Genomic DNA, 22,024 nt, shown 5'->3' with positions numbered 1-22,024 from the left:
CTGTTTTGTGCATAAGAATAAAAATCATAACCTCCCCTTGGCATAATGCATCCATCAGCACATGTTATTGGCCCCGCCCCAATGCAGACAGACTAAGAGAAACGCTGTTGATTCAAGGGTAAGACTTCCCAATGCTTGGCCAAATAGGCAATCTCCTCTCTTAAACCATTGTCACTTGTTCGACTTTTTGCTAAGTGGTTACGGTGCTGCGATTTTAAGTGTGAGGTTGTGAGTTGAAAATTGCTAGAGCCTTCGACCAGCTGCAGTTCAGGAGGTTGGAGTAGCGGTCTTGGACTGCCTGGGTCACTGTCTCAAATCTTGCCGGGGCCTAGATAGCTGTCTCAGATTTGGAATCTCCTCACTGGTGGCTTGTCACTCATTCCTTGATAGCTCATCTCTCCTCAGCATTAACCTCCCTCTACCAAAGGGACCTGGGCAGGGGGTCCATAGCTCAGGGGGCTAGAGCAGTGGTCTTGGACTGCAGATGTTCTGCAGACAGAACAGTCGCCTGAACTCCAGCATGCTAGGTCCTGCACAAACCAGAGCAGAGCCGGTCCCTGACAACCTCCTGCACAGACCAGTCACCCGGACCCCGGCTGCGCTAGGTGCTGCACACACCAGAACAAAGCCGGTCCCTGCCCCTGTGTGACAAAGTTGGGGATTTTTGTAGTGTTTTACATTAAAGGTGTGTGCGCGCCTCAGTTTCCCCGTGTGCTGCATGTTTAACGAGGTGGTGGGAGAGGGCTTGTTGTTGCAGAGGACCAGGTATGACCACGTCTAGCAGCTGGGACCTTGGACAACGGCCTGGAGATGGGGGACCCTAACAACTGGTGACCTGGTGACTAAGAGGCCCAGCCCAGCTTGGCAGTCAGCCGGTTCTGGCCAGTGGGAGGACAAAGGGCTGAGGAGAGGGGATCCCGGTGACCTGACCAACCAGTTCTAGCTAGAGGAGGCGAGAGGGCCCCAGCGACCTGTTTACCTGGGATGGAAGACATAGGACAGGGGAGGAGCTGTTGAAGAAGATGATATAGGATGCCTTGGCTGGAAGGAGGGGGCTGGTGGACTGGGGAAGGGAGCAGCCAGAGCCCTCCTGGATGCAGAAGACACCTAGATGTACTGTGCTCAGGGGTTGCTAGGCCCGAGGGCCTGAAGAGTTTCCTGCGCTGTGTTCAACGCTCAATAAACCCTCCTGTGTTACACTGGCTGAGAGTCGTTCCGGGCTAGAGATCAGGTTTGCATTATTCCCTCTGGGAGTGGAAGCCCCGGGGGTCCAGAGTGAGTGGACTTGTGAGGGGGGCCACGGCGAGAGACAGGCGTGCTGAAGGCTCAGAGAGGCACGGTTGCAGGAGGGGGAGGGGCCTACGGCTTAACCCCATGAGAGAGTGGACCCCCGCGAAGGGCTGTCGCACTGAAGGGGGTTTCTCCCAGGGACCGTACAGAGCCGGAAGAGAGCACAAGTCCTGTGAGTCCGTGACACCCTGTCACCCGCCTGCACAGACCAGTTACCTGAACACCCGAGCACTAAGGGATGCACAAAACAGAACAGAGCTAGTCCCTGCCCCTGGGAACCGGGACCGGCTCTAGGCACCAGCAAAGCAAGCACGTGCTTGGGGTGGCACATGTCCAGGGGCGGCATTCCAGCCATCCTTTTTTCCCCCCAGAAAAATCCACCAATGTACGAAAAAATAATAATAGACGAAGATCAAAAAAATCTCCAGTAGTGCGGTAGGAGCGTGACGTGAAAAATTTCGTGTCACGTCGTGACATGGTCACTCATAATGTAAACGTGCCTAAATGTGTAAATGTTAACGGTTATTGATTAGTTAAATCAGGAATCACGATTACTTGTGTGTACTGTGCTGCCCTATCGGCGCCATTCGCGCCAATTTCCGCCTCCCGTCGGTGCCAGTGGTTATAGGGCTAAAATGCTGGGACAAAAACGAAAACTACTTTCCAGTGCCTTTTTAAAAAAAACACTTTAAACAGTCAAAACAAAACAACATTGCAAAGTGCAAACGTGTAAAAGCCAAAAAAAAAGGGGGGGGGAGGGAGCGGCCAAAAAATGTTTTGCTTGTGGTGGCAAAAAACCTAGAGCCGGCCCTGCTGGGAACTCCCTGTACAGACCAGTCACCTGGAACTCCGAGCGCTAGGCGCTGCACAAACTGGAACAGAGCCGGTCCCTGCCCCTGGGACCTCCCTGGACAAACCAGTCACCTGGAACCCCGAGCGCTAGGTGCTGTACAAATCAGAACAGAGCCAGTCCCTGCCCCTGGGAACTCCCTGGACAGACCAGTCACCTGGAACCCCGAGCGCTAGGTGCTGTACAAATCAGAACAGAGCCAGTCCCTGCCCCTGGGAACTCCCTGGACAGACCAGTCACCTGGAACCCCGAGCGCTAGGTGCTGTACAAATCAGAACAGAGCCAGTCCTGCCCCTGGGAACTCCCTGGACAGACCAGTCACCTGGAACCCCGAGCGCTAGGTGCTGCACAAACCAGAACAGAGCCAGTCCTGCCCCTGGGAACTCCCTGGACAGACCAGTCACCTGGAACCCCGAGCGCTAGGTGCTGTACAAATCAGAACAGAGCCAGTCCTGCCCCTGGGAACTCCCTGGACAGACCAGTCACCTGGAATCCCGAGCGCTAGGTGCTGTACAAATCAGAACAGAGCCAGTCCTGCCCCTGGGAACTCCCTGGACAGACCAGTCACCTGGAACCCCGAGCGCTAGGTGCTGTACAAACCAGAACAGAGCCAGTCCTGCCCCTGGGAACTCCCTGGACAGACCAGTCACCTGGAACCCCGAGCGCTAGGTGCTGTACAAATCAGAACAGAGCCAGTCCCTGCCCCTGGGAACTCCCTGGACAGACCAGTCACCTGGAACCCCGAGCGCTAGGTGCTGCACAAACCAGAGCAGAGCCGGTCCTTGTCCCGCCGATCTCACCCTGTTCTGGATGAGACGCAGGACAGAGGCCGCCCCGCCCTGGCCACTGGAGCCTCGGGGAGAACTACAGCTCCCAGCGTGCACCGGGGCGCGCCTGTTCCCTGTCCCACCTGTGCAGCTGCCCGAACCTGCTCCCAGTGCAGCGCGGCGCGGCCGGAGGGAGGGAGCTCGGAGCGCGCAGGCAGCGCCCGGCGCCAGGTCAGTACCAGCCCCGCGCGCTCTGCCCGGCCAGGGGGTCGCGCAGCCCGGGCACCTGCCCACTGTGCGTGGGGACTGGCCCGTCCCAGCGGCGCTGCCTCCTGCCCGGGGCACCCAGCGGCTGCCCAGGCGGTGGGGCGAGCGCCCCTGGAGCGCAGCCGGCTGCAGGGAGGGGGCGGCCGTTGTCCATGCAGAGAGCTGCGGGGGGGGGGAAAAGGGGCGCGCCCCGGGTACGATCCCGGGGGTGGGGTGGGGGGCGGTGAGACCGTCCTAGCGCGCTGCCCCGGCCTCCCTGACACGTGTCTGAGCTTGGTCGGGACACGGGATGTCGGACCGGTCGGGGGGAGAGAGCTGGGCACAGAGTGGGTGGGGGGGGTCTGGTCATTGGTGTTACCCAGGCTGGCCTTGTGGTTCCCTCTGGCGCTGCTGTCTCTGGGCCAGGGTTAAGCCATCACCGGGGTCAGCCGGCTGGCCTGGCGCTCTGGTCTGCTGGGGGGATACAGCCTGGTGCTGATCTGGTCTGGCTCAGGGTTTGCTCCCAGCTGGCATTTGGCATTGGACTGTTGAGAGACCCCACGCCCTGGGACCTTCACCCTGGCTCCAACCACGCCCAGGCGGGCCCCGGAGGAGCTGGGGAGGGGTGCTGCTAGCCCCAGGAAATGCCTTGGCTTTGTCTCAGTAGGTCCAGCCTCCGTGGGCACAGACCGCTCCGGTTGGGACTTCGCTGAGCTTCCCAGCCCCACTTCCCCTGTACCATGTGTGTTGGGGGTGGGGACGTGAAACAGCACCAACCTCAGGACTGATTCTGACCTCGCTCATCCCAGTGTAACCTAACTCCCCATTTACCCAGGGGACGAGGCCCGGAGCAGCCTCAGGGACCCCCTGGCCTCCTGCAGGTTCCAGCCCAGCCTGTATATGAGTCACTGGGATTAGCCTCCAGTCTGGAGTGAGCAGCTTGAGATAAGTACACATACCAGCCAGCCATAAAAGGCTCCTAGTGGCTGGCTGCATTCTGGCCTCCCGCATTCTGATCATTCGCTGATACCAGCTTGTCCGTGCCCCCTGCCAGGGGCTCTGGGAGCTGCTGCATGGCATGCCACTAGACTGCCAGCAGGGACTGGCATTTGCAGGCCCCAGCTGGGATCTGCCACATCCAGTAACTGGGGTTGCTGTGTCCTGCAGCCCGAAATGTAGCAGAGGGGCTATCAGTCCCCAAAGGCGCTGCTGAAACTTAACTGCAACCCAGGACTGGCTGCGGTTGGGCCTTCCTACTGCCCCGGCCCTTGGTTCAGACCCCTGCGACCTGGGTGGCATGTGACGCTCCTAGCTGTATGGCTCGTTCCCTGGGGGTCCCTGCTCTGCCAGGCTGTAGGAGCTTGGGGGGCCCATGCTCCGCCCACCATGCAGCATGTGGGGAGGCAATTGCCCATTTGAGTGACTGGTCTGAATCTGCTGAGAGAGAGCTGGAGACAGCCAGGTGGAGACGTGTGAGCAGCCTTGGCGGAGTGTTAACTCTGGACCCTAATGCTGACGGATGGTCGTTAGCTCTCTGGCTGCTGATCGTGTTAGCAGAAGCATTTGGGCAATGTGTTTTCCAGCGCTGTGCCCAGTGGCAGGTTCGGAATGTGACGACAAACTTATTTCTGTGAGCGGGCAAGCAGATGGGCACCCCCTATGTAATGGGCCGTTCTCTGTGCTCTCGGCTTCCCCAGGCACCTCCCGGTGCAGTCCTGGGTGCTGCTGGTTCCACGGCACTAGGAAATGTTGCTTGATGCCTAGATATAGTGGTGATGGGTGCATTGGGATGGAGTGAAGAGGGGCTGAATATGTGGTGTCCTGTGCCAGGATCGGCGGTGCTGTGCAATCTGTTTTCACGGTGTTGCTCCCTCCAGCTGTGTGGCACTGACACATCTGGATCACCTGGCAGGTCCTTTGCCAAGGAGCTGGGGGTGGGTGGGGAAGGCACATTTGGTTTTCGCTTGGGGAAGGTACAGGTTCTTCCAGGCCTTGGAGCACGGAGGCGGGAGATCAGAACTGGGTGGGAGGTTGCAGTGCCAGGCAGGGAAAGGCCCCCAGCCCAGAGGGCCTGGTGCCCTGTGGGGCATGTACCCCTGTGCAGAGTGGGCATGAAGCGCTCCAGATCAGGGCTCTCAGTGGGGGAGAATCGGGACAGGAGGGAACATGGGGGGACTGGGCAGCACCCCAAAGTAGCCAGAGCAGTGGGGCTAGAGATCCCAGCAGGGGGAGGCACACCTGGGTTCCCAGCCGCCGAACCCCCTGGGGCTGCCAATTTTGCATGCTTCGTGGGGCCCAGCTCGTTGGGTGAATGGTTCATCGGTGCCCCCTTGCAGAGCCACCGCTGCCAGGGAAAAGTGAGGGCCCAAACCGGCATGTTAAACACCCAGTTTGCACTGGTGCCAATTACTTCACATGGTGCTGGGCGAAGTGCGTCAGGAAGTGGCACATGGGGCTTAGCTGGGGGCGCTCTCCCCTTGTAGGCAGTGCCAACCCCAATGCCCCAGTACAGTGCTAATGAGCGTTGTTCTGCAGGCAGCGGCTCAGCAGGAGGCGCTGTCTTCTTGCAGTCAATGCTGACTCCAGTGTGGTGGCGGGGGGGCGCTATGCCCATAGAGATGCCATCTTTCAAAAGAGATGCTGGTTGCTAAACATCCCAGGGACTTTTTGCAGGAGGGCAGCGCGTTAGCCGCAGAGAGGGGGCCACGTTCCCACTGGCTGGTTTGCTAGTTCCCCTGGTATCCCTGCTCTGCTAGGCCGTGGGGGCTTGGTCAGCCCGTGCTCCGCCTACCGTGCCGGGCAGCATGGGTGACGGGCTGTGGTGCCCATTGTGTATCTCTTGAGGCCCCGGTAGTTTGCTGTGGGAACCTTCCTCACTTCCTGTCCCAAACTGCGCTCAGGGTTGCTTGTGTGGCTGTGTAACAAACTGCCCTGTTCCACCTGGCTGCACTTCAGCAGTGGGCGAAATGATTCCTGTGTGCACCCCCTGGGCCTGGTTCTCCAGGGCCGTGTCCCTGTGGCTTCATGCTCCCCACTGTGGGTGCCGGGCAGGGGCGGGCTGTGAGAGCGGCTCTCGCGTGTTTGTGTCGGGCAGGGGAGCGAGGCGGCTGGGCTGGGCTGGGCAACGGGCTGTGCTTTATGAGAGTTACTCCCAGACGCCGGGCACTGCCGCAGAGCCTGCCCTGCTATTAAGGGCTTTGGTGCGTTGGCTCAGCCTGGCTGGAAGTGGCTGTTTGATCTCCTGGCCGGCTCCCAGCACTGACTGCAGCTAGATGGTGCTTGTAAAGATGCACGGCCACGCCTGCCCGGCAGCGCGAGTACACACCATTCGCATGAGGCAATCGCTGTCTGTTCCTTCTCCCTCCCTGGCTCCACCTCCTGCTGGGGGGGTCTCCTTCCTGTTTGTCTGCTCCCCCAGCTCTGTGGAGGCGCCTGCGAGGACCTCCTCCGTGCAGAACGGCAGCTCCTGCCTCCACACGGCTTCCTTGGCAGACCCTGAGCTCTGCCAGCTTCGTTCTGCACCAGGCGTGCTCCCATGGGAAAGTGCCTGGAGGGTACCAACAGCCCCACCCCAAACAGAGAGCGTCTGCTTTGATCTGGCCCCTGGGCAGGGGCCTTGCTGGCTCAGGGGATAGGGAATGGGACATGGAGCCTTTCCCCTCTAGGGGGCGCTAGCACCAATCTGGCCTCAGGGCAGTGGGACGGGCTGGCTTCGGGGGGTAGAGAATGGGGCATGACGGGCTGGCTCAGGGGGCAGGGAATGGGACTTGGGGCCTTTCCACTATAGGGCACCAGCCCATATTGCTTGCTAGTGACTGCACCGTCTCCCCTCTCTGCTGCTCCGTGGTTGATGTGAAGGGGGTTTGATGAGGCCCAGCCCTTAGGGTAGGGTCCCATTGCCAACCTTGTTGTGGCCAGTGGCACTAACTGACCCCTTCCTCATTATCTCAGCAGAGAGGCTGAATGGGCCATGGTCAGCCAGGCCCACTTGACCCCTGGGGGGTGGGGGTCCTGGCTAGAATGGAGCCTCGTGTCTGTGGGGCTGGGAGTGCAGCTCCTGTGGGACAGGACCAGTCCGGTGCCTGGCGTGTGAGCTGGCATTATCCGCTGGCTCTGGAAAGGGTCTTAGCGCCAGGTCCCGTGCAGGGGGGAAGCTCTGGTTGTGGAGACAGACCCCATCAGGCCTGGCCAGCCCTCCCGAGCCCGGGGGAAGACTCGGTACACCCGGGGAATGGCGTTCACCCTCTTCTCATCTGGGGAACATGGAGCCGAGCGTGGGTTGATTTGTCCACTTCTGTTCTTACGCTGCCCCCAGGGCTCCAGCCTGCCCTGGGGGAGCCGGGGCCGCTGCCTGCAGAGCTCTGTGTCCCCGGGGGCTCTAGTTGGCCCCTTGGCTTCCCCCAGGCCCCCGTGGTGCTGGCTTATCCCAGAACTGCCCTCGCTGCCTTGGGCACAGACACACTGGGGGCTCCCCCCCCGCTGACAGTGGAGGGGTGTGTCTGTTTGCGGTTCCAGCAGCCGTTCTTTTGCCCCAGGGTCCAGTCTCTGTTCTGCTGCAGGCTGGCTGTGGAATGAGTCACTCAGCCTCCCTGGGCCTCGGGTCCCAGCCATACCGCGGGGAGACTGCTGGGACTGCGAGGCGCCCGGGTACTGCGGTGGTGGGGACCGGAGGTGGAGGGGCGTGGGTAACTCATGGTAGTCACCCTGCGGCTGTAGCATCCAGGAGCAGGGGTCCCGCGTGGCGCCCCCCAGTGACACCAGCGCGAGCGGGGCTGGCGCCGATCCTGGGCATTGTGGCAGCCCGGTGGACGTGCAGCTCCTGGGAGTGTCTCTGGCAGGTCAGCACCAAACAGGCATTTTCCTTAATTCCTATGGGATTCTGACTCCGGGAGCGACGGGCTCTCGCTGCGCCCCGTGTGCTTGAGCAGGACAGTGCTTACCCTGTCCACGCTCACTGGCTAGATTCCCTCGGACTCCCATCATGCTCCAGAGCAGGGTGTTCCCTGCCTGTCTGTGCTGTGGCATCACCACGGGCGAGGGCAGCATGGCCCATGCCAGGCAGGGCCCATGCTATGCTGGTGCGGTGCCGTCTCTGGGGAGCTCTAGGCTGGGCATCCTATGGCACCCATTGTGCCGAGCTCTGGAGGGGACGTGTCTCTGGTTCTGTAGCCATCGCATAGCCCAGGGCTGAGCTCTCGAAGAAGCCAAGAGGACAGGGGTGCCTATGAAATCCAGTGGGGCTAGGGTGCCCAAACTTCCCAGGCTCGAGAGTGAGATGCTCCTGCCCTGGCGTGCTTGAGGGGCTGCTGAGCTAGCGGGGGGCACTGGCGTAGAACCCCATGGTTAGGGAGACTTGGGCCAGCTGGAATTTAAACCTGAGACCCTGGTTGTGGGGCCCCATCCCACCCTGGGGGGCCTTGCTGATGGGTAGCTCTCCATGCAGGGCAGTCTGTGCTCAGAGGCCCCCACCTGCCAGAATCTGGGGCCGCGAGGCCAGTGCCACTTTGCTTCTGGGTTGAGCCAGGGAAGAGGTGTAGTGTAGTGAGGGGGACCCAGCCCCAGACTCCCGGGCCCTGCAGGGGAGGCGCACACTGACCCCCACAGACTCCCTGCCGAGCTGGCAGTGGCGGGTGGCAGCCCAGGTCCAGGGCAGTTGGGTCCATGATGGTGTCTCCCGACACCAGGTCTCGGGGTGTTGGGCAGGTCTGTCTGCCTGGTGCATCCTGTGGGCGGGGCAGCTCCAGCTGCGCGTTACCTGGCTCTCTGGAATTGGGTGTGTCTGGCTAGGGAACAGGTTTCCCTAGTGGGCGGTGGAAGAGCGAGTGTCTGGGACATGCACAGCGCTGTGTGTTACTCACCCGCCCGCCAGCGCCACCTGGGAGCCAGGGCCATGCAGGGGGCTGCGTGCCAGCCACACAAGGATGTGTGGGGCCCTCCCGAGGCCCAGCCATGGGCAGCATATGAGGAGAAGCTCCCAGGGTGTTTGGCATGAGACCCCCCCCCCCGTCCCAGGCAAGTGGGTAGCTCCTGCAGTCCCTCCACCATGGAAAAGCCCCTTTGACCTGGCAGATCCAGTCAGACCCTGCCAGAGAGTGTGGAGAAGCTGGGGACAGAGCAGGTCCGTGGCTGCCAGTGGAAAGCTGAACCCTGTGCCGAGGGCCCTGGCTCCCCGGTCCTCAGGTGTCTGTTGTCAGCGCCGAGGTAGCCAACTGCATGGCCAGGCTGATCTTCTATTCAATTTGTGTTTGCTCTGGGGAAAGTGACTATGTCGGGGCCGCTTGCCCTAGTTCTGCAGAGGCTGGTGGCTGGCACCAGCCCTTCACCTGGGCCAGGAGGCTTGGACAGCTGCACTCCCAAGAGCCGTCTCTTGGGGATCTGCTGGTGTGCCTGCACCTGTCGGGTTTGGTACCCATAACTGCCTGGGACGCTCAGCCGTGTGGTGCCCACTGCTCCGCTTGTCAGGCCGGGGGTGAGCAGGAGTTGTGAGCGGACAGATCCCACGGGCAGCTCTCTCAGGAGCTATGGAGACAGCAGGGGTTGGAAGGAGGATTCCTGGCTTCTGTCCATGGCTCTGGGAGGGGAGTGGGGTCTAGTGGGAAAGAGAAAGGGGCTGGGAACCAGGACTCCTGGATTCTGTTCCCAGTCCTGGTAGGGGATGGGGTCTAGTGCTCAGAATGGAGAGGGGGCTGGGAGCCAGGACTCCTGGGTTCTGTTCAGAGCTGTGGGAGGGAAGTGGGGTCTAGTGGTTAGTGGGGAAAGGGCTGGGAGATGGGAATCCTAAGACTTCTCCATCTTGCTGCATGACCTTGGCTGAGTCCCTGCTTGTCTGTGCCTTGCTCTCCCGGCGGCCGCTGGAGCTGGTAACGCTGCCCTGGCTCCGGCAGGTCCCTGGGGGTGCTGTGCTCCCTGGTGCACTGGCGCAGAGGTGGAGCCCCCTGGCCCAGCGCCGGGTTGTTGGGTTTCACTCTGCTGCCCACGAGGCGGCGGGAGCTTCCCTGCCTGCTTGCTGAAGGGTGAGAGTGCATGAGGCTGCAGCCGGGCAGGGTGGAGGGAGAGAGGACCGCCCTGGTGCTGCCCTCTGCACTGGCACCTCTGCCCCTCTGTCTGGGCGCTGCCCCCATGATGGCGCTAGCTGTGCCTCTCCCTGGCAGGGCTCCCCAGCCAGGGCTCAGATCGAGAGGGGGCGGCGTGAACAGACCCAGCCAGGGTTCCGCAGGGGGGCCCTGGGGCACTAGGGCCGCTGTGAGGGGTCCTGGGGGCAAGTGAGGATAACTTAGAATCATAGACCCATAGGGTTAGACGGGACTGCAAGGGTCACCTAGTCTAACCCCCTGCCAAGATTCAGGATTAGTTGTGTCTAAATCACCCAAGACAGGTGGCTCCAGCCTCCTTTTGCAAACCTCCATCAAAGGACCTCCCTAGGCAGTTAGGAAGTTTTTCCTGAGATTTGATCTGAATCTGCTGGGCTGTAGTTTGAACCCACTACCCCTTGTCCTGCCCTCTGTGGCAAGGGAGAAAAATTTATCTCCATCTTTCTTATGGCAGCCTTTCAAGTATTTGAAAACCACTATCCTGTCCCCCCTTCATCTCCTCTTTTCCAGACTAAACAGACCCAGTTCCTTCAGCCTTTGCTCATATGGCTTGCATTCCATCCCTCTGATCATCTTTGTCACTCACCTCTGGAGCCTTTCCAGGTTCTCCACACCCTTTCTATACATTGGTGACCAAAACTGGACACAGTACTCCAGGTGAGGCCTAACCAGCGTCTAGTAGAGCAGTACCGTCCCCTCCCGTGACTTGCAGGCTGTGCTTCTGCTAATACAATCGAAAATTGCATTTGCTTTTTTGCAACAGCATCACATTGTTGACTCACGTTGAGGTTGGGATCAACCACAACTCCCAGATCCTTCTTAGCAGTGCTGCTGCCAAGCCAGTTACCCCCCCCCCCCCCATTCTGTATTTGTTCCCCCCACCCCTCCAAGTGTAGCACCTCACAATTGTCTTTGTTGAATTTCATTTTGTTGTCTATACCCCAGTTCTGCAATTTATCAAGATCCTTTTGGATTCTAGCTCTATCCTCCAAAGTGTTGGCAATCTCCCACCCCCAGCTTTGTGTCATCTGCAGATTTGATCAGTGTGCTCTCTATACCTACATCCAAGTCATTAATAAACTTGTTAAACAACATCGGACCCAGAAGAGATCCCTGCGGAACCCCACTGGAGACCGCCCTCCAATCCGACATCATTCCATTGATAGTTACTCTTTGTTTGTGGTGGTTTAACCAGTTATGTATCACTCAATGGCAGTTCCGCTGAGCCCACATTTCTCCAGCTTACTTATGAGACTGTCATGTGGGACTGTGTCAAAAGCCTGGCTAAAGTCCAGGTTATGATGTCCACTGCATTCCCCCCATCCACCAAACCAGCTACCCTGTCAAAGAAGGAAATCAAGCTGGTTTGACGTGATTTGTTCTTAGTAAATCCATGCTGGCTGCTAGTGATCACCCCTTCAGCCTCCAGGTATTTGCAAATGGAATGTTTTATATTTAAGATCCCAAGTATCAAGGTCCGGCTGAGCGGTCTATAGTTCTCCGGCTTCTCCTTTCCTCCCCCTTTTAAAGATGGGCACCATGTTGGCCCTTCTCCTGTCTTCCGGGACCTCTCCTGTCATCCATGAGTTTGTAAATATTCTCGCCAGTGGCTCTGAGATTTCGTCAGCCAATTCCTTCAGCACCTTGGGGTGAATAGCAACCGGCCTTGTTGATTTGAATTCTTTCCGGTTGGGCAGAAGATCTGACATGTTCTCTACTTATCCCATCCCCTTTATTGTCTGTGGTAACTTCGCTAGTCGTCCGGTCACATGTTATTTTTTTGTGTGAGGACTGAAGCAAAGTAGGCCTTGAGCAGTTACTGGCTCGCCTTCTCCATTGAGCGGGGGCCCCACACCATCCTGGATTTTTCTTCGCCGTCGGACATATTTGTAGAACCCCTTGTTGTTTTCTCTAACATCCCTGCCAGCGGTAGCTCATTCCTTGCCTTGGCTTTCCTGATTTTGTCCCTACACGCTCGCGCTGTTCCTGTGTACTCTCCTTAGTGACGTGCCCCTCCTTCCATTTCCTGTGGGATTCTCAAGCCCTGACTGACTGGCCAGCGGCAATGGGCCTGGGGCCTGTCTCACCTGAAGGGCTGGCGCCCCATTTCCCTCCTGGCCACGGGGACCCCTGGCGCCCCTTGTCTACTTGGAAAGTTTATGCAAAAATGGTTAAGTACAGAATTGGGGTTGGGGGGATGCACTTTTCCCATGATCTGAACCCCCCAAAACTTCTCTGGGTCACACACACATGCCAACAGTTGCTTCCTGTTGAGAGCTTGCAAAGTCCCATGGAAGCCGCTGGAGTCCTGCTGAAGCTAGGAGTCAAGTGCATGCCAAGGGGCTTTCCCAGAGCGGGATCTTACACGGGTTTGCAAGTGCATTTGGGGGTGGGGGCTGCGCCCTATAAGCGTGTTTGGGGCCACGTCTCCCCAGCGTACTGAGCTCCTGGAGAGCAGTGCTGCCCGTGGCTCGTTCCCTGGGTGCCTTGGCTGGGTTCTCTGAGGGGGCTGGGGTGACGGAGGTTCCTGACACTCCTGGGCTTGGCGCTCCCACCATCCTCTTCTCCTGCAGAGTGTCACAGCTGAGCGGCAGCCCCCCAGGGGGACATCTCTGTTCAGCTGCAGGCTGGCCTGAGGAGCTGGTAGGAAGGGGCTGGGGGCGCCCTCCATGGCGCTCTCTTCCTGTTTCCTCTTGTCCTGGGACCTTCTTCCTGGAGCAGAGATGGGTGGGACCAGAGCCAGGAGAGCTGGGCACTGGAGCAGCGGCGGTGACGCACAAGGGGGGACAGGAGTGACCTACAGGGCGATGCTGCTCCGCCCTGGAAGCACCAGGTCAGGCTGCTTCAGCCCCACAGAGCCTCAACCCCTGTGTGCTACAACTCTGTGACGTCTCTGTATCAGTGTCTCCCAACCATCCCTGCCTCCTCTAGCCTGAGGGATGCATCACGGTGACGCTGAACGCCAGGCTGGGCCTAGGAGATGTTCAGCAAAACCACTGGCCATTCAGCCACACAGGTGTGCCCCGGCTTCCCGGGCTTTGCACGCGGGTGTCTGGGCTTTGCACATCTGTGTGTGTGTGTGTGTGTTTTGGGGGGTATATGTACCTCTGCATGTGTTCAGTGTGTGTGTAGGGTATACATACCTCTTTGTGTCTGTATGCACGGTATGTGTGTAGGGTGTATGTACGTGTGTGTGTAAGGTGTTGTAGCACAGCAGGTACTCACTGCCGGGGCACCTCCTGCTGGTCAGTCCGGGAATTAGCTCAGTCCAGCCTCGGAGTGCCTCCCACTGGCCGGTATCTCCCTACCGGTACCTGCTTCCTCATCAATCTCCACCACTGTACTTCAGGCACTTCAGGCCCCGTGTCCCTCCCTGACCCCGGTGCCCTTTATCCTGGGTGTAGCGCCTTCACACTCTGGGTCTCCCCTCCCAGGGGGACCCCCTATGCCCATCTTGCCTCAGTGGCTACTGCCAGTCGTCATCTAGCCCCAGTTCTCTGGGGCAAACTGCAGTCTGTCATGGCCACTCCTCATTGGCAAGGGGGTTGGACCTGCTGCCTTTCTAGCCCCAGCTGTCTCCCTGCAGCCCCAATACCTCCTTAGGCCTTCCTACCAGGCCTGAGCTCCCCAGCTCAGCCTGACCCTTCCCCAGCATTGCTCTGCCGATGGTACCCTGTCTCTCCCAGGCAGCGAGGTCCTTCCCACTCCAGGGCTGGAGTGAGACTCACAGGGCTCCTTACTCACAGCCTTCTTATCAGGCCAGCTCCCCAGCCAGCCTCCCTCAGCTGCTCTCACTCCTTTTATCCCAGGAGTGGGGTAACCGCCCTGCTACAGGTGTATGTACCTCTGTGTCTGTACGCACTGTGTGTGTATGTAGGGTGTACATTCCTCTGTCTCTGTATGCACTGTGTGTGTGTGGGGTGTGTGTGTGTACATTCCTCTGTGTATCTGTATGCGCTGTGTGTGTGTGTGTGTGGGGGGGTGTACATTCCTCTGTGTATCTGTATGCGCTGTGTGTGGGGGGGGTGTACATTCCTCTGTGTATCTGTATGCGCTGTGTGTGTGTGGGGGGGTGTACATTCCTCTGTGTATCTGTATGCGCTGTGTGTGTGTGTGGGGGGGGGTGTACATTCCTCTGTGTATCTGTATGCGCTGTGTGTGTGTGTGGGGGGGGGGTGTACATTCCTCTGTGTATCTGTATGCGCTGTGTGTGTGTGTAGGGTGTACCATTCCTCTGTGTATCTGTATGCGCTGTGTGTGTGGGCGGGGGTGTACATTCCTCTGTGTATCTGTATGCGCTGTGTGTGTGTGGGGGGGGTGTACATTCCTCTGTGTATCTGTATGCGCTGTGTGTGTGTGGGGGGGGGTGTGTACATTCCTCTGTGTATCTGTATGCACTGTGTGTTTGTGTATATAGGGTGTATGTTCCTCTGCTCTGTGTGTCTGCATGCACTGTGTGTATCCGGTGTAGGTACCTCTGCATGTACCTATGGTGTGTGTGCACCTGCCTGTTGTGTCTGCATATGCGTTGTGCGTACCCACCAAGGCAGCACGTCAACACTTGGGAGCAGCCGAGCCCAGTGCTGCCCAGGTGGCAGTGCGGGGAGCAGTCCCTGGCCTCGCCCGCGATGTTGGGAGGCCCTGCCTGCGGTGACCCGAACGCTGCTCTCCCAGGGGCATTCTTGGGAGTCACCCAACTGGCGGAGGCTGGGGCCATGAGCCGGCAGCACTCTGGAGCTGCAGTCCGTGGCCCGAGCTCCTGGTCAGAGAGCACGGCAGTCATTTCTCTAGGGCAGAGCCCTCCCAGGGCAGTGGGTGTGGGGACGGAGCTCAGCTCGGGCCACAGAGGCACTCCACTGCTGGCGTAACTCCGCCGGGGGGGACGGCCCCAGCTGGGAGCTCAGTCCAGAGGGGGAGAGGGCAGAGCTGCACGGGTACCAGCATGACAGAGCGCAGGGGGGCCTAACCCCAGAGCAGGAGGATTGAGGGGACGATGGGGCGGAAGCTAGAAAGGCCCTGTCTTCCCCCTAGGCTGATCCCTGACCGAATCCATCCCCCGTCAGGGAGAGGCAGAGCCCCCGGCCTGTCCCTACGGTGTTTGCCTTTCCCTCCCTCCACAGGGCTCACATCCTGCCAGGCTTTGTGGCTTCTCACTAAGCCCAGGGCCAGGCCCCAGCCCTCCTAGCCAGCCAGGCGGCTCCTGGGCTGTAGATACTCCTGCGGGAGGGCTAGCTGGGTTGCTCTGGGCCCATCCCCTGGCCTGTTTCTCTGGCCTTGGTTAGCGTGGTCTGCAGTGGCGTTCGCACGCTTGAGGCTCGGGCCGACGTGACCTGAGCGAGGCTCTGACTCCCAGCCCACCCGGGAAGCAGCCTCCTCTCCAGCCTGTGCTCCTGCCAGGAAGGTGACCGGCCCAGGCAGCCTTGTTTCCGTTGGGTATCGGATAGCTGCAGCTCAAAGCCCTTCCCCTTGGCTGGGCCCCGCCAGGTTCTGTCCCGAAAAGCAGACAGAGTGGCTCCGCACTCCTTCCGTTCTTGCCTGGGGAATCCACTCTCCCTCCCCGCGACCCCTGGTCCTGGATTCACCAGGGTGGGGCCAGGATCAGGGTCCTGTCTGTGCTTGAAGGCTTATCATGCTGGCTTATCTCCGCACTATACTACAGACCTTACAGCAGCCCAGGAGGTGGGGGTGTTTTTTTCAGACCCCTGACCGACAAGAGTGTCAGTGTAGACACAGCCTCAGTCTTTGCTCCCTCCCTGGGTCTCCAGAGCCAGCTGTGGCCACACGGGGAAACGTCTGAGCTTGCACGTCGCAGCAGCGTGCGGGCCGGAGCCTGGCCATTGGCTTCAGGGCCTCACCTGTGCATAGCTCTGAGTGTCCCTGCAGCGTGAAGGCAGTTCTACCGGGGTAGTGTGGGGGTTTGCAGCGCGTTAGTTACTCCCACACGGGTAGCAGGCTGATCTCCGTATTGCTGCACCTGCATGAGGGGTGGTCGCGTACGACTGCGCACAGCTCCGGCGACAGGCGCTGAGTGCAGGGCAGAGCTTAAAGGGGGCAAGTTTAACTCACCTGGCTTTAAACCCCCCTCGGGCTGTGCCCTCACCCCCCATAAAGCCGCGCGTTTCCAGCCCACACTTGCTCTCCTGCTGGCGCCGTGAGGGCTTTACAAGGCTGTGCAGCAATGCCCTGAGGATACCCAGGCAGGGGCTAGTGCTGGCCTCGCTTGGCTACCTTGGGTGAACCCTCCCGAGCCTTGTCTCCATGAGGATTTTACAGTGAGAGCTGAGCCCGCCCCCACTCTTGTGGCGGGGAAGACACAAGCTGGTCGGCTCTGGTGCTGAAACGGGGCTAGCTGGCGTGTGTGCTGGCACCCCTCGCTCCCCGGCCTGGGCAAGCCCCCCAGGCTAGGCCTGCAGCCTGGCTGACCCACGCTGCTCAGCTTTGCAGGGCTGGCTCTGTGCCCCGGGCCAGAGGTGCCGACTTTCTAATTTCCCAGGGGGGACTCGACCCCGGCTCCATCCCAGGCCCTGCCCTCACTGCACCCCTTCTCCCAAGGCCCTGCCCCGCCTCTTCCCGGCCCTGCCACTTCCCACCCTCGCTCTGCCCCCTCCCTCCCATTGCCTCCAGCCCCCCACTGAACAGCTGATCACTGGTGGGTAGGAGCTGGTCAGCGGGGCCACCGGTGGGTGCTGAGCACCCATGGAGTTGGCACCTCTGCCCCAGGCCCCTCCTTTCCCCTGGGAGCAGGGGTCTCATAGTGATCCCACCCTAGCTCACTCTGCTCCTTCCCAGACCCCATGGCAAAGCCCCTACAATTCCTTTCCTCCATGGCCTACTGGTTCCTCCCAGGGCCTGTGCGTTCCACCGCAGCCGTAGCTGGCCACGTCCTCCCCCTGTGGCCTCCCTGCTCTTCCTTCCCTGGCCCTCGGTGCCAGTCTAGCTAGGCCCCGCGATCGGCTGTAGCTCAGGGGTAGCTGTGGCTCGGGGTAGGGCTGGCGATGAAGGGCGTCCACAGCTGAGAATTGAATTCGATCCCCTGACCCGCCAGCCTGTCCCTCCTAGTCCTGCCCCCCCGTGGGCTCCGCGCACTCCCTGGGGCCAGCTCCCCTGTTGCACTGGTAGGTTTAATCCCTGCCCCAATTGCGCCTCACTCTCTCGATGCCTTAGCCCTGCCCCCCCACCCCCCCGTGAGCTCTCCGTGGCTCAGGATGTGGTACTGGGGAGGGGGGAGCACTGTGCTCCATGCTCACAACGTGGTCCCCTAGCCAGCCTCCTCGCCCTGCTGCAGTCGGGGGCCTTGGGCCGCAGGAGCCGCCACCTCCCTGCCCTTTCCACTGCAGTGATTGTCCCCAGGCACCTTCCTGGCCTGGCAGGGGTCTGTCGTGCCCGGGAGATGGTGTCTCCTGCGCTGTGGGCACCAGCAGTCTCCGCCCACCTCCCCTGCCTGGCTCCAGGAGGAGCTCCCATGCAGCGTCCCAGCTGGCCTGAAATTTGGGTGGGGGCTGCAGGGGCATGATCCCCTGCCCCACAGCTCTGAACCCCTCGCTGCGTATCCCCCAGCTCATTTGCTGGTGCCCTCCCCTGCCCCCTTGACTTGCCCCAGGCGCGGCTCCTGCCTGTGGCTGGTAACTGGAGACAGTGCAGAGCCTTGGTTCAGTGCGTCTGAGGCTGCAGATCAAAATCCTTCCAGCAAGGGGCCCAACGTGGCTGAGGAGGACAGGCCAGGTTCTGGCTGGGCCCAGATAGAGGCACAAGGCTCTGCTCTGGGTTGGGCCACCCCAGTCTTTCTGGACCCATGGCTGGATGTAAGAGTCCCGTGGGATTAGTGTACGTGTGTCCATGTCACAGTGTGTCTGTCTGTACCTGTCCATGCCCCCCTGCCTGTGTCTCTGGGGGCCCCCGTGTATCCTAATGCCACTTGTTCCTTGCTCTCAGGAGACGGTTCTGGGGGCTCTGCTCTGCGTCGTGGTGGTCTCGGGGTGCTGAGGCCAGCCCCTCCTGTGGAGCTGTGGCACTGCTGGTACTGGGGGGAGGGTGTGCTGTGCCAGGCCAGGCCGTGGTGGCCTTTAGCCCGGTGTGAGGACTGGTTCAGGCACGGCGAGCTGGGCTTTGGCCTGGCTCACCCTGTGGACACTGGAGCCTCTCCCCACGATAACTTCCATTTTGGTGCCACACGCTGGCGCAGGCGTGACGTGTCCGGGGGGTGCCTCGCTCGGGGCAGAGGTGCCCACGGCAGGTAGCTCTGGCGGTGATTGCTCTCGGGTAGGATGCCCGGTGCAGAGCCTCACAATGGTTTAATTGTTTTGATTATTATTATTATTGAAAGTGATTTAAGCCAGTTACAGCATGTGGCCAGGAATGGGCTGCAGGGTCCCTAGGGATTCTGGGTAACAGGGTGGGGGGCAAGTCCAGTCCCCAAGGGATTCTGGGTAACAGGGTGGGGGGCAAGTCCAGTCCCCAAGAGATTCTGGGTAACAGGGTGGGGGCTGAGTCCCCTAGGGGAATGGAATGGGCAGGTCCCTGGGGGGTTCTGGGTGATGAGAGCGGGGAGGGCAGGTCCCGGCGGGGCTGCTGGGGGGATGGGGGCAGCAGCCACTCAGAGTGGAGCAGAAGTGCCAGGGGCTGGAGTATCACCGACCTGGTGGGGGTGGTGCCAGGTGGGCTGGGTGCTCACTGTGTCCCTAGCCCCCGCGTCGGTGGCAGTGCTGGGTCCCGGTGCCCGGGTGTCCCCAGGCCTGTCCCATTTGGTGCTGGATGCCAGCTGTGGCAATCTGGCTCGCGAGGGCTGGGACTGGCGGCGCGTGTGGCCTGGTCAGGTGTCTCTGCTGCTGCTTGCATTGCCCAAGAGCCCTGAGTCAGCCACTCCGCCTGCATTCCCAGGGCCGGGCAGGAGCCAGCCACGCCCCTGGCTCCCAGGGCTGCTTCATAAGGCAGGGGAGCGATACTGAGCACCGGATGCCTACTCAGCCCATTGGCACTTGGGCAGGGCAAGGGGGAGGCCCTGGCTGAGAAGGCGGCTCTGGGTCCCAATGGCAGTGCTTCTCGTCCCCAGATCCCTGCCACACTGCAGCTGGTGGCCAGTGGCCTCGGAGCCCCCTGCACCATGGCCAGTGAGAAGATGCATGGTGCCCCGGACCTGCTGGACCTCAGCTTCCAGTGTAAGGGCAAAGAGATGGGGGGCGGAGGCGGGGGAGGCCCTGTGCTTTGTGCGCAGTGGTCGGGGGGGGGGGGGAAGATGGGGGCTGTGTGGTGACTGGGAGGAGGTGTTTGGGGGGGTGGCCAGGAGCGGGCGCTGGTGGGTGTGTGGTGACTGGGGGCTTGGGGGCAGTGCCTGGGGGTTGGAGGGTGCATGGTGGCTTTCATGGATTTGGGGTGCCAGGGAGTTGGGGTTCCGAGGGGAGCAGAGGGTGCATGGTGGCATGTGCGGTGGCCAGGAGGGTGGGGGATATGGGGTGGTTGGAGATTTGGTGGTGGTGTGTGGTAGCTGGCAGGGTTGTGAGGTGGCCAGGGGCTCGGGGTGCAGTAGGTTGGGGTTTTGGGGGGTGCAAAGGGTGTGTGGTGGCTGACAGATGTGTGAGGTGGCCGGGGGTGGGGGTTGGGGATGCGGTAGGTTGGGGTTCTGGGGGGTGCAGAGGGTGTGTGTGGTGGCCAGGGGTTTGTGGTGCAGTAGGTTGGGGTTCTGGGGGGTGCAGAGGGTGTGTGTGGTGGCCAGGGGCTCGGGGTGCAGTAGGTTGGGGTTCTGGGGGTGCAGAGGGTGTGTGTGGTGGCCAGGGGTTTGGGGTGCAGTAGGTTGGGGTTTTGGGGGGTGCAGAGGGTGTGTGGTGGCTGGCAGGTGTATGAGGTGGCCAGGGGGTAGGGGTTGGGGATGCGGTAGGTTGGGGTTCTGCGGGGTGCAGAGGGTGTGTGTGGTGGCCAGGGGTTTGTGGTGCAGTAGGTTTGGGTTCTGAGGGTGCAGAAGGTGTGTGTGGTGGCCAGGGGTTCAGGGTGCAGTAAGTTGGGGTTCTGGGGGGTGTGCGGTAGCTAGTGGATTTTCAGCTAGTTGGTCACAGCCTCCCAGAGCTCTTGGGCTGCGGTTGCTGATCCGGCAGCCCAGGCGTCCCACCAACAGGCCCGAGCTCTCTGCTACCCACCGACTCCTTGGGAGAGGCCTGGAGATGAGCTGGGGATGGGATGAACCTGGGACCCTGTCGCTCACTGAGACTAAGGGCCTCTCTTGAAATCGACAGCCTGCCCGAATACACTCAGAGAGGGACAAGGGCCCCCGCAGGGCCGTGGCTGCATAGCCAGGCTCAGCTGGGTGCAGAGCCTGCCCTGGCACAGGGCCTCACGGTGCCGTCTCCCCCAGCCCTAGCTATGAAGCACATTGACCTGAAGCAGGTGGAACTGGACACGGCCGTAGCCAAGGTGGATGAGCTGTCCAGACAGCTGGAAACCCTGTGGACGGACAGCCCGGGGCAGACTGCTGGGCAACCCAAGGTACGGCAGGGAAGGGAGACGGCTTGTCACGGGGAGCACTGCCCCACCACTGAGATGCAGCCATCTCTGGGGTGGGATGTTTCAGGGAGGATGATGGGATTTGACCAGGACCCCAGGGCTAACACCCTGGCAAAGGGGAGTGTTGTGAACGGGCTCGTGAAGGAAGCAAGTGGGCAGGAGTTCAGGTCTCTCATCCCCAAGATGGCACAGCGCCCCCTAGTGCTATGCTGGGCCAGGGGGGTCAGCACTCACCCCGAAGGGACAGAGCCCCCAATGAGTCCTTGCCCTGCTCCCTACAGCACAGCGCCCCCTAGTGCTATGCCCCCCGGTGCAGTGGTGCCATAAGAGTCTCATTTTCCCTGGATGGGGCAGGGGCCTTCTCTGCCCCACCAGGGCCATGTCCTGCAGCAGCCAGGCCCGTGCTGAGCCCATCTGCTCTCCCTGCCTAGGGTTACCATATTTCAACAATCAAAAAAGGGGATGGGAGGAGCCCCGCCCTAGCCCCGCCCCTGTCCTGTCCTAGCCCCGCCCCTGCCCCTTCCACTCCCTCCCACTTCCTGCCCCCTCAGAACCCCCAACCCTCCCCCCCACTCCTTGTCCCCTGACTGCCCCCCAGGACTCCACCCCCTCCCTAAGCCTCCCTGTCTCTTGTCCCCTGACTGCCCCCTCCTGAGACCTTCCCCACATCCTAACTGGCCCCCTAGGACCCTACCCCCTACCTGTCCCCTGACTGCCCCAACCCTTATCCACACCCCCACCCCCTGACAGCCCCCCCCAGAACTCCTGACCCATCTAAACCCCTCTGCTCCCTGTCCCCTGACTGCTCCGATCCCTCTCCCCACCCCTGCCCCCTGACAGCTCCCCCCCAGAACTCCCAAACACCCCCCCCTTGTCCCCTGACTGCCCCCTCCTGGGACCCCTGCTCCTAACTGCCCTCCAGAACCCCACCCCCTACCTAAGCCTCCCTGTTCTTTATCCCCTAACTGCCCCTTCCTAAGACCCCTCTCCCTAACTGCCCCCCAGGACCCTACCTCCTACCTGTACCCTGAATGCCCAAAACCTTATCCACCCCTCCCCCAGAAAGCCCCCCCGAACTCCCGACCCCCCCCCCGCTCCTTGTCCCCTGACTGCCCCCTCCTGGGACCCCTGCCCCTAACTGCCCTCCAGAACCCCACCCCCTCCCTAAGCCTCCCTGTTCCTTGTCCCCTAACTGCCCCCTCCTGAGACCCCCCACCTGTACCCTGACTGCCCAAAACCTTACGCCCCCAACCCCCAGACAGCCCCCCCCGAACTCCTGACCCATCCAA

At 60.9% G+C, this 22,024-nt stretch overlaps 1 protein-coding gene across 2 annotated transcripts in view; it reads left to right on the top strand.

Moving 5' to 3' along the window:
• The first annotated feature begins 2,985 nt into the window (after window positions 1-2,985).
• The window catches only part of PPP1R13L (protein phosphatase 1 regulatory subunit 13 like), a 29,295-nt gene continuing 10,256 nt past the window's right edge, over window positions 2,986-22,024 (top strand). The window contains exons 1-3 of one of the 2 annotated variants that reach the window (XM_005295680.4): window positions 2,986-3,138; window positions 19,294-19,399; window positions 20,587-20,717. In XM_005295680.4, the coding sequence (XP_005295737.2) occupies window positions 19,345-19,399; window positions 20,587-20,717 (186 nt within the window). In that variant the 5' untranslated portion in view covers window positions 2,986-3,138; window positions 19,294-19,344. Of the gene's footprint in view, window positions 3,139-19,293; window positions 19,400-20,467; window positions 20,718-22,024 lie in introns of both variants that reach the window. The other variant, XM_042846800.2, reaches the window with a different exon arrangement.

Source organism: Chrysemys picta, chromosome 17 (genome assembly GCF_011386835.1).
Source record: "Chrysemys picta bellii isolate R12L10 chromosome 17, ASM1138683v2, whole genome shotgun sequence".
NCBI lineage: Eukaryota > Metazoa > Chordata > Testudines > Emydidae > Chrysemys > Chrysemys picta.
Note: the sequence above shows the minus strand (reverse complement) of the source record. Positions and strands in the feature narration are given on the sequence as shown.